At 36.5% G+C, this 12796-nt stretch overlaps 1 protein-coding gene across 2 annotated transcripts in view; it reads right to left on the bottom strand.

The window, feature by feature from the left end:
* CB4H12orf40 (chromosome B4 C12orf40 homolog) overlaps positions 1-10680 on the bottom strand; it is a 101960-nt gene extending 91280 nt beyond the window's left edge. For both annotated transcript variants that reach the window (XM_049625283.1, XM_049625284.1), the window contains exon 1: positions 10528-10680. In XM_049625283.1, the coding sequence (XP_049481240.1) occupies positions 10528-10550 (23 nt within the window). In that variant the 5' untranslated portion in view covers positions 10551-10680. The remainder of the gene's footprint in view (positions 1-10527) is intronic.
* Positions 10681-12796: the final 2116 nt, after the last annotated feature.

Raw genomic sequence — 12796 nt, 5'->3', positions numbered from 1 at the left:
CCCCCTCTCTATCTCTATCTCTCCCCCTCTCTCTCTGTCTCTCCCTCTCTCTCGGCTCCTCCTGTGTGCTATAAATAAATAAATAAATAAATAAATAAAACTTAAAGAAATATATATGAAGGCTAATATTTTGAAAAATTATATGCCAACAAATTAGACAACCTAGACAAAATGAATACATTCCTAGAAATGTATAACCTCCCAAAACTGAATCAGGAAGATTTGAGATTTCTTCTCAAATTATTCCAAGAAATAGAAGAGGAAGGAAAGCTTTCAAATCCATTCTATGACTCCAACATTACCCTATACCAAAACCAGATAAAGACACTGCCAAAAAAAGGGACCTAAAGGCCAATATCTCTGATGAACATAATTGCAAAAATCCTCAGCAAAATTTTAGCAAACTGAATCCAACATTGCACTAAAAAAAAAGAAAAAAAAATTCACCATAATCAAGTGAGATTTATTCCTGGGATGCAAGAGTGGTTCAATATTCACAAAATCAATATGATAAATCACATCAATAAGTGAAAGGATAAAAACAATATGATCATTTTAATAGATGCAGAAAAAGCACTGGACAAGGTACATCCATTCAGGATAAAAACCCTCAACAAAGTAGGTTTAAAGGGAACATACCTCAACATATAAAGGGCACATACAAAAAACGCACAGCTAACATCATATTTCAGTGGAGAAAAGCAGCTTTTCCCTGAGGTCAGGAACAAGATAAGGAGGTCCACTCTCACCGCTTTCATTCAACCTAATACTGGAAGTCCTAGCCAGCAATAATTTGTCAATTATATCTCAATAAAGCTAGAAACAAAAAATAACAGAGCAAAAGGAAAACACAGCCCCTAAATAAAGGGGGAAGTAGAATTTTGTACCTGACAAAAATGTGGACATAATTAAAACAGCCAGATATAAACTATGCCAGATATAAACTATAAAACATGCCAGATATAAACTATGAATCCTAAGAAGTCATTTGCTGCTTTGACAACTGCAATATTATATAGCTAACTACTATAATGATATTTTAAAGAGTTTCCTGGATTTTATGCAAATGTTCTCCAATACATTTCACTACATTGGTAATCGCAATAAACCCATCTCTGTTTATCATTTAGGGACATGACTTCCATAGTCTGTTCCCAACTCAGATTTCAAACTTGTTTCTGTTCTTCTACTTCATGTATTCCAACACCCAACCAAATTAAAATATACAATTTTCTCCTCCATATATGGACACTTCTCCCATCACACTTATTTTTTTCCCCACCACACTTCTGTATTCAAAACTTTCAATACCTTCAAGGTCTTAATTATATTCAAGTTTCTTCATGAAATTTATATCTACTTTATAAAAAAATAACTTTAGGAGTTTCTCTAGTTTTTGCCTTAAAATTTAAATTACCAGTTATTAGAAGTGGGGCAGTGAAAATGAGGCTCATCTTTTTAATAGCAATCATTACTTTATTCAAGAAAGTAGACTTTTAAAGAAAGCTATTGTAACCATCTCTTTCAATAAAAGGATGAACAATATTAGTTGCCTTTATAGCTACATACTAAAAGAAAATCAGTAGTAGGTCATAACCCTTCATACAACGCTCTACAGGTTATTAATTCTGGAGAGCGGGAATATGGATATTTGTTACATAATTCTTTGTAAGAAAGAAGAAAGTAAAATAGGTGTAAAAAGATTAAGGGAGGGAAAGAAGGTAAGAGATAGAAGGAGGGGAAGGTGGAAAAGGGGGACAGAGAGACACAGAAACACACTAAGAAATAAAAGCATGCTTTTATCATGAGTATTCGTCCCCTTGCTATTCTTTCTAGTAAGAATATATTTAAAGGAAAAGGCTAAAGAAATACTTCCTTAAAAAAAAAACCAGTAAGGTTGACAAAGAAAGATAAAAAAACAACACTAACACATTTTACATGGGAGGATGTAGGAGATATTGAAACTACATTATGAATTAAATACTATGGGTGTCATATGTCTTGTCAGTATTGAATTGCTTCTGTTTCTTTTGTTTTGCTTTTTAGTTTGCCACTTAGTTTATTTTTTAGTGGCATGGTGCCATGCAAAGGAAACTTTCCAAATTGTTAAGATCTTATAATATTATCTTAAGTGTGATTAAAAGTGTAAAATGTAAATAAAATAAACAGAGCAATAACTAACCAATGAAAAACAATAGTTTATGGCTTGTGTTACATTGATACTAATTTAATCTAAAACATCATAATCCAACATTGTTAGCTAGCAAACTTATTAAGATTCAGGACAGTAACTAGCCTAGAAAAAGTACTTACATTGGCTTTCCACAAAACTAAAACAGGTCTACCTGATGTGTTAGGAATAGTAATGATATATGTTAGAACATTATGGCTTTTACATAGATTTTTCTCTTATAATACAAGAAAAAGGTTTTTAGAGATGTGTGAGTTATAAAAGGTAAGGTATTGAAAAAAAATTGTCAAATCAATTAAGGCAGAAATCTAATACTCAAAATACACAGCCTAATTTAAATAAGTTCTTGCAGACTGAATTTTTATAGTATTTTCACAAAGAAAACATTGTTTCACAGTCACAGTCTGTAATGATAAACATGAGCAGCCCTCTCCTGATCACATAGTGGAAGAGATTTTGGAAAGTGAATGATACCTCAACCTAAATGTATATTTCAGGCTATTCCCAATTAAATCATAAAAATTTTATTTTCAATAATTCACTAAAGCTTCTAAAGTTGAAGTTTTTCCATTCTATTTATAGAATAAAGATTTATTTATTTTGAATAAAGATGTTTTTGAACAAAATGTCATCAAAATTTAGGATATTTGCTTACAAAAATGTTCAAAACAATGTAGGACACATTAATTTACAAAGTCATTCTTCAAAATCTCAAGTGATTATGAAATTCAATTAATGAAAGGCAGCAAAAAGAGAAAGCTTATAATGACACGCCAAAGTATTTTTTCAACATTAGTATTGTCTTAGAAACTGTAATTCAGTTATATTAATTGTGCATATATAAAATTGTTTGAAATTCTGACAACTGCAGTTTCTGTTCGGTAAAATATCAAGCTTCTTGGGATATGTAAACCACAATCAATCCAAGTATATATTAGTCACACAGATTGTAATATTTAGTATGAATCCTGTTTTACACATGATGCTATAACCCATTAAATGTGTATCACTGCAGATATAATTTTGTCTTCAATGTTTTGCAGTTACACGTGTCAAATTATTTGCCGCTATGATACTCTTAAAATAACTACTAAATCTGAAAGTAAATCTGGATGCTTTTTCAGTAGATTTTGTTTATTCGGTTTGTCATGTGCTCAATGATAAAACATAAGAGATGCTAAATGTTGGTAAAATTTTTGTGCCTAAGTCCACCATCAACTTAATTTGAAAACAAAGTATCAGTACACAATTTATTATTAAGCATTAATTTTCCTTTATGTGAGGTCCTTGCTACAAAAAGATTACAAAACCATTACCAAACAATATTAAAAAAAAAAAAGTTGACAGAAAGCATCACAGCAACAATATTCCTATTACTCTTAATATGCTCTCTGGCAGGACTGATTAGCCTTGTATTCCTTACAAGTATTTCACTTACACCTAACCTGAAATTTCCCAAGCTTCATATTGACCCCACCCCCAGGTATGGCAGCTATACACATGTCTCAGACTTTAGCATGCAATAGCACAACTAGCTGGTACAAGTGGCCAGCAGGGACAGCAGCATTTAATACTTTCACAACCCCAACCAGTAAATTAATTGTCCCTAGCTGCGCGTGTCCCAGCACGTTACCAGCTAGTGCCCTCCACACTATCTTTAAAAGGAGAGGTTAGTTATTTTTCGATCTGGGAAGTGTCTTTCCTGGGTCATCAGTGCAGGTCTTTGGATTTAACCACATGTTAAAGTGAGAAATCTCTTCATGGCACACGTGGCTCATGTACTAATTCAGACCAGAGGTTAAAAAAAATAGGCCATTCCTTGAATCTGTGTGGGCTCATTTTAACAGAAATAGTAATGGTAGTTTCTTTAGTTAAAAAACAAAAACTCCATCAGGGCACCTGGGTGGCTCAATCAATTAAGTGTCTCACTTCTACTCAGGTCATGATCTCATGGTTCATGGGTTCGAGCCCGTGTCAACTCTGTGCTGACAGCTCAGAACCTGGAGCCTGCTTTGGATTCTATGTCTCGCTTTCTCTGCCCCTGCCCCACTCGTGCTCTGTCTCTCTCTCAAAAATAAACATTAAAAAGTTAAAAACAAAAACAAAAACTCCAAGACAAATGCTAAACTGCACATGCCACGAGGACCATAATATAAATCATGACTGCACCAGTCAAATGGAAATGTTCACTGTGCATTTAAGTATTATCCCCCATTAACAGATAAGGAAAAGGATGCTCAGAGACTAATTTACTATAAAAATAATTTATTGTAAAGTTAATTAAGGTTAAGCTTCAGGTGCCTTAACATAAAAATGTCCCTTCCAAGCCCTGTATCTAATTTTGCAGTCATGATTTTGCATTATTTTTCCATACAGAAGGTTCCTCACAACTTGGATCTGCCCTTGTATAGAGAGGTTTAGTAACAAACCCAAATTCACACAGCTCCCCCAAAACATACAAGTGAGTTAGGATTGCTGTTGATTTGGAGAATCACAGAATATGGAAAAATAGTATTAATTTTTCCCCCCCATCAGATTCCCAACTGGTATCACTATCTTAGAGTTTTTCTCCCACTGCATTCCAAACTACAAAATACTAATACTACAGTCATAAAAATACCATTTTTATTGTATTACTTCCAAATTTGTATGACTCAGTAGCTAACAGATCAAATTTCAACTTCTCAGTCTGGCTTTCAACCTCACCATCAAGTAGACCCATACACATTTTTAAATATTTAAATATTATAATTTTATCTCCAACTACTTATGTAATGTTTATTTGCTTCTTTGTTTTCTCCATCTAAACTTGTTTCTGACTGTCAAAGCTTCAGCTAAAACTATCCTATATTGTATCGTTCAGAGTATCTATTTTTTAAATCATATATTTTGGCCCCTTATCTTAAATGTTTTCAAACTTAATGGCATGTCATATCCCCACCCCCAATAAAATACGAATCTCTCAGAAAACAATTAAATTTTGTTACTTTGCACGCCCACCTGGCACAGTGCTTGGTCCACAGCACTTAACAAATATTCTGCACAAATGTTCCAGGCCTACATTTATTAATGCAAACCTCTCCCTCACCTAAATTTAAACAGGATTTTATCTATGTTCCTCTTATGACACTGGTTGCATTATTCAATCTAAGTTACAAAAATAAACTTCCCCTAGGGGCACCTGGGTGGCTCAGTTGGTTAAGCCTCTCATTCTTGATTTTGGCTCAGGTCCTGATCTCAGTTGGTGAGATCGAGCCCTGTGTCAGGCTCTGTGCTGACAGTGCAGAGCTTGCTTGGGATGGTCTCTCTGCCCCCCTCTCTCTCTCTCTGCCCCTTCCCTGCTCACTCTCACTCCCTCTCAAAATAAACATTAAAAAAGTTTTATTTTAAAATAAGTAAGCTTCCCCTAATTAAAAATTTTTTCCCTTATACTTCATATATAGTGCTATATAGCCCATCTACAGTCAAGCTCATTCTAAAAGGCATGTTGTGGCCCAAAGACTGGCTACAGCTTTTTATTTTCCCTTCCTCTCCCATCTTCCTAACACCTTCATGTCTAAGGGGTTATGAATTTGGTGAAACAAGTCAGTGATAAATAAACAGGAAAATAGAATTGTTTCCAAACTTAAAAATATCAGTAGTTATACCTGTTCTGTCTCAAATTTACACTTCAACCTGACTACAAAAATACAGGCTCTTAGTATAAATCATACAACACAAGAATTAGAGTTGTAGGTCAATGATTTCCAGAGGAGTAAAAAAAAATTTTTTTTTTAAATTGGCAAGACTCACATTGATATTTTAACTCTGTCAAGAAAGGACGTGAGGGCGGGGGGGGGGGGAAGGGAGGGGGTTAATTTTAAAATAAAAAAAATATATAATTTTGGGAAAAAAGAAAGAACAGACCATTAAATTGAAAAACCTGACATTATCACTGATTAGCAAGTTTCAGAAAGTTGATTGGGAATTTCGATCATAGAGGTGTAAATTACTTTCAGCTTAGACCAAATCTCTACCCAAAATGAGATTGTTTGAAATGAAATGTTATGATATCTTGCAAAAATGTCCACAATCCATAACATTAAAGCCAAATAAAACAATTTTAGTAATTGTAAACAATTTTTTTGAGAGGCCTAAGAAAATTAAAACTTAAAAGCTTAAGTTATGGGAAACCGAAACCTAACCAAGCTTAACCAGCTTGTTCCGCTTCTGTACAATTGCTTGGCGCGCCCGTGTATTTCTGATCAATCATAGTTGCCTGGCATATCCGTGTATTTCTGATCAACCACTGTTACTTGGCACATCTGTGTATTTCTGATCAATCATAGTTGCCTGGCATATCCGTGTATTTCTGATCAACCATTGTTACTTGGCACATCCGTGTATTTCTGATCAATCATAGTTGCCTGGCATATCCGTGTATTTCTGATCAACCACTGTTACTTGGCACATCCGTGTATGTCTGATCAATCATTATTGCTTGGCACATCCGTGTATTCCTGATTTCCCCATGACTTGTTTGTACCTGTCTATAAAAGGGGTGTAAAAACCTCTCTCAGGACCTCTCACGTCACCGCAACGAGGGCGCAGAGGTCCAGGTTCGAACCTGTAATAAATGACCCTTGCTGCTTAGCTTTGACTCTGAACTCTGGTGGTTCGTTTTTGGGGGTCTCTTAGACTCTGGGCGTTTCATTTTTTTTTTTACATTTTACTTATTTTTTTTTGAGAGAGAGAGAGAGAGAGAGAGACAGAGCACAAGTCGGGGAGAGGCAGAGGGAGTGGCAGACACAGAATCCAAAGCAGGCTCCAGCTCTGAGCCGTCAACACAGAGCCCGACATGGGGCTCGAACTCACAAACTGTGAGATCATGTCCTGAGCTAAAGTCGGACGCGCAACTGACTGAGCCACCAAGGCACCCCTAATTTTAATTTTAAAAAGGAAGAGAAGAGCCACCTGGGTGGCTCAGTTGGTTAAGTGTCTGACTCCTGATCTCAGCTCAGCTCATGATCTCACAGGTTCATGAGATTGAATACTTCAGGCTCTGGGCTGACAGTGAAGGAGCCTGCTTGGGATTCTCTCTCTTTCCTTCCACTCTGCTTCTCACCCTGCTCACTCTCTGTCAAAAATAAATAAACATTCTTTTTAAAAAGGAAAATAAGGGAAGCTTACTTCTTCCATAGCTACCAACTCTTTACCTTTTTTTATTTCACATAAAAAAATATTTTATGTATGACCAATAGAGTCCCTAAACAGAAGAGTAGCAAAAAATCATATGCCAAGTTTGTTTTAGGCCAAGAAAAATTGTAGACCTTTGCAATCCTAAGATTCTCCCATGAAATGATTCTGCAATTAAACTTAACAGATATCAGGTTCCTATCATATACAAGAATATTCTGCTTCTATTTTGTGTATGCAATCAGATTGCTACGAGCAAAACATAAACTTGGCTATAGCCTGCTTCTTTAATTCCCTTAACAACATTGTAAAGCTTCTTCCTGTTTTCCTGTGTTAATGCAGACCCACCTGCTGTCTAACGAATAATCCTTTCAGTTTCTCTAATACCTCTGCTCTCAACCCATCTCTTCTAAGCCTTGCTAAAAACTAGGTCTCTAATCTGATTAATTATTTATCTCACCTACTTTTCAACTTTTAAGAACCTGTGCTTCATTGTTTCCCTGTGATGCTTGTTCTGTGCAATATTGCTATCTTTCAAGGCTTAATGTAATTTTGTTTCTCAGTTCCCTAAGTATCCACAGCCCTTTATGTGTGCCACTTTTACAATACTCATGTTCCCACACAGCATAACAGAGTGGTTAAGCACTTTGTTTTCAAATCCTAACTCTACCACAGATTAGCTGGGTGACCTTAGGCAAGTCACTTAACATTTATCAGTTTGTAAGTTTCCCCATCAGTAAACTGGGGGTAGCATTTGTATACACCTCATTAGGATCTTGTTAAGAGTAAATGAGCTAGTTTTGAAAAAGCACTTAGAACAGTGCTTATTTTGGGGCAGCTGGGTGGCTCAGTCAGTTGGGCATCTGGCTCTTGGTTTCAGATAGGGTCATAATATCAAGTTCTTGGGATTGACCCCTGCACCTTCACACTGTAAGCTCAGAGCCTGCTTGGGATTCTCTCACCCTCTATCTCTCTTCCCCTCCCTTGCTCACTCACTCTCTCAAAATAAATAAATAACCTTAAAAAAAAAGGCTCATTTTATTATTAAGTGCTATTTAACTATTCTTTTCAGTATAATAGTCATTTACCAAATTCTATTCTCACCATTCTACCACTGATTATTTTTGTGGCTCAAAATTATATCTTTTTCTTTTCTGAACTCCCCTCCCCCACGTAGGGCTTAACCATGTCCTAAACAGGTAGGCATGTGAAAATCTATTTGTTTAATTAATGTTGAATGCTCTTTGGGAGCAGTTCTAATGGAGCTTTGTAAGTGTTCTCCAATTATTTATCTATAAGTTCTTAACAGTTCTCAAAATTTTCAACCAAAACCAATCCTAATAACAGAGAGTAATAAACAAGTACTTCAAGATGGACTGGGGTATGGATTAAAATGTCTATTCTCTAATAGCTCTAATTAAGCTAGAAGTGGTTACTGAGCACTGTTGTGGATTCTGAGATCCTTCAGGCCTCATGATCATAAACCATGATCAACTCATCTTGTCCACCCTTGTCTACTGTGATAGTAGAAAGTGGAGACACTCATTGTTTCATTACCAATATAGGGTTTGACCTAAGGAGGCCATTCGTCCAAGAAAATTTATCTAAAATTTCATGTTATTGTAATATTCCAAGAGTTTTGCACTTTACTCCATAATGTATCTGTGTTTAAGTTTAAAAATATATTTTCAGGGCATCTGGGGGGCTCAGTCAGTTAAGCATCTGACTTTTGATTTTGGCTCAGATCATGATCTCACAGTTCGTGAGTTCAAGCCCTAAGTGGGGCTCTTCGCTGACAGCAGGGAGCCTGCTTGGGATTCTCCCTCCCTCCCTCCCTCTCTCTGCCCCTCTCCTTCTCATGCTCTATCAAAATAAATAAAATAAAACTTTAATACATCCAGGCACAGCACTACCTCATTTTGAGAAACACAACTACTATTTTCCTGCAGTATTTTGCTTTTGTGTCCTCCTAATAGCAACTAAAATATTACTCCTAGAATAGCCAGAAGTTTTAAATATAGGACAGAATGGCACCTACATCGTAACAGTACTTAAGCATTTGTAAAATGATTTAATCTCATTTATTATTCACATTTTGAAGAATTTCAAATTCAAAAACATCAAATTATAATCATCTATCAACTAAAATCCTGTGAAACCTATAAGTGAATTTTCAGTTTCCTCCAAAGTGGAAGTGTGATGCTAGAACACCAGCCAGAAATAATTCAGATAAATTTCTAACATACAATGCTAACATATTCTTCAATAGGATAAATGCTCCTGCTAAAATTACCGGGCATAATTAACAATACTTGGTGAACACAAAAGCTGTCTTTCTCCTTACAAAATTCCTTAGAATGTAAATGTGTTACATTCTAACCACATCACCTGGGTCCACCTGTGACCAAAAAAATTGTATTCAATGGCTTAGTGTTTCAATCAAAACAATTCTTTTCATCAAATGAAATTACAGGCCTACATTATTTCCATCCTAGTGGACTTTAGGCCAATAGGAATGAACATGTTATATATAAAACTAAATTGCCAACCCATCACGCTTTAGATGATTAATGCTAAATACAAAACAAATCGCAAATTATCTTGTGAGTTATTGCCATTAGAAACTGTTCACCTTACCTCCCTTTAAAAAACAAACTAAATATACGATTGATACTGCCGCCCCTCTCCCCACCGAGGAACTTAGGGGCAGCAGGAAATGGTCTTTTCCACAACACGGTCCAAATTCATGAAAAAAATATATACAGTCCTAGAAAGAAAACCTTTTCCAAGTGATTCCAAGTGAGAGGGGCAGGAGCGGGAAGAAGGTAGAAGAGGGCTCAGGTGGTGAGACGCCTCGTTAGAGAAGGAAGATGTGAGACACCTGGGAGGGAGAGCCGAGAGCTTCACCCACGGTGGGCGGCTCCACACGCGAAGCCTTTGAAGAGCCAGCGGGGAGAAGCCCACTTGCTTTTGGCTTAAGAACAGAGACGTGGTGGCTAGGGTCGCCCTTCCTGGCTCCCGATGAAAAGCCCCACGCCTACAAGTTCTCCCCAGCTAAAGCTATCCCCGCCCCTCGACGGCCTAGGAAAGAGGCGCCATTATGGGAATGAACGTCCAGGGACTCAAGGTCTCCAGTCTCAAGCTCCAGCAACACAACTCACCGGGATCCCCCGACCCAGTTCATCTCCCTGAAACGTCTGAGGCCCCAGAGGCTGGAAGCTCAGATGCCTGGGTTGTGTACGGAACCACTTCTTCAGCCTCAGCCAATTTATTAGGCCTCGGCCACCTACTTCCGCCCCGCCCCAGGGCCGACGGCCCACCCTCCCGACAGCCTCTGCGCCCAGGCTGGCTGCTTGTTAGCCTCCCGAAAGCCTCTGCGGTTTCTGCGGAGACAGTGGCCTGATAGGGCGGCAAGGGACCCTGTGGGAAAGCAGCCAGTCCGCCTAAGGGAAGAGGATTCAGCAGTTTTAACCGCTCAGGCAGGGGAAGCCTAAGTAAATGAAGTTTCGGACTGTGGCCACAGGGTTAGAGTTTCAAGCCACCGCCACCATAATTTCATTTAGTTCTATATTGGTCTCAGCCTTCTTTTTCAGATCAAAGATCAGACTTGGGGGAGAAAAAGAAGGCAAAGAGAAAGTTATAAGATTCCTAATCCTAACGATAATGTTTGCATTCCCCGCTTATCACTCTGTATCCAGTTCCTTTAAATATCTTTCACATACGGTTTTAATATTCCGTAAACAGTTGTTTATTAGAAACCTTGCACGTTGGTGATTTACTCTTCGGTACATTTTTATAAGTTTCTGAGAGTGATCAAAATTTTATTTAAGCTGTAAAGGCCCAAAGACTCTCAACTTCTTAACGAAAAAAAAATCTCGAAACAAAAATTGAATTTTGCTATTCATTTCTGTGTTATGTTTGTATATCTTCATAAAACATTTATCCTACAACCTGCTCTATGATATTTTGGCTGGAAACTAGAAATCTCTTGTCCCCCCAAAAATGCACAAAGTAATTCCACCCGTTCCCCAATTGTCAAGATCGTTTCCCAGAATTTAACCTAGGGAATATCTCATAATTTCAAATATAAAATATCTTCTATTAAGTCATTGGGAATAAATATTTAAATAGGATTACCTCCCAGGGTAGATATCTTGTTTAATGATATAAATACCAATTTTTATAATAAAAATTCATCAAAGTATATCTATTATTGGTTTGAATTAGACCAAGTGAATATTTCAGAACAAATTTCAGAACAAATCAATCTTCCACATTGTATAGCTGGTCATTCTCAGTAACTAAACCATACAGTTAAGTTAGAAGCAACGACCCAATGTTATTAGCTTTTCCTACTTTTAACATTTTTTGAACAGGAACAAATTGACTAAAAGGGTAAAATAACTTGCTAAAAGATTAACTGACTTTTGGTATATTATTGTATGTGGAAAGGACATAAAGGAGAGGTTAACCAATTTACTAAAAAAATCAAGAACTGGGAGCTGGATATAAACATCTCTTCTCCCTGACTAAAGTTACTGCTTTCCTTCCAGTCAGTCACAGGGAGGCAGTAGATGTGGTGAATTACGCTAAGGAAAAATTAATCTAGGAGACACATCTTCAGACAAGATATTTTCTGGGTTTTCCTTCACAGCAAAAGACATTTCCTCATGAACTAATTATTAGGTGGTTATTTATAACAGCTGAAATGTTGACCTAAGATCTCATCTTCAGTGTTGTTTTATACCTCACATGAATAAGACTAGCATGATCAATAGATAATGAGTCAAACACAGTGCTATTTTAGGGCCAGTAGGGCAATTAGGTAATCTCTTGGGTCAGTAAACAGTTCAAGAAAGGAATACAGCACAGATGAAATACTACTTACCATTTGTTGAAAGGAAATCCATCTAAAATTCTTAAACCTTAATTTATCTTTGTTACTAAAAATTACTTACTTTCTGGTGATTTACTATATAAACATACAACATATATATAATCTACAATATATATTGTTATTTATGTGTAGATGTCTTTATTATAAAAATCATTTCTGATGTTTTACACTTTTAAAGCATATAGTTTTATATGTTTTGTATATATCCTTGAATATATATAAGCATGGGAGTAGAATTTAAATGGTTTTAATTAGATCTGTACTTAAGGGGCTCAACATCAAGTCATATCTCACATTGACCTTTTCCCCAGTTCTAGTAACTGGCTTTCAACCTTCCTTATACCACAATTCTAGCAACCAAATTTCTATCTTATTTTCCTCATACCTAGTCTTTTGCTCCAAGACATTAAAAACTTGTTCCTGCACCTCAGCGTCAGTATCAGTTGGTAAACTGACCTACCTACAATTAAGTGTGGGCCCATTTGGATCTCTAATGTTCTATGCTTCTAGACTCCCCCTGCACTGCTCCTTCT

The sequence above is a fragment of the Panthera uncia genome, chromosome B4 (assembly GCF_023721935.1).
Source record: "Panthera uncia isolate 11264 chromosome B4, Puncia_PCG_1.0, whole genome shotgun sequence".
Lineage (NCBI taxonomy): Eukaryota > Metazoa > Chordata > Mammalia > Carnivora > Felidae > Panthera > Panthera uncia.
Note: the sequence above shows the minus strand (reverse complement) of the source record. Positions and strands in the feature narration are given on the sequence as shown.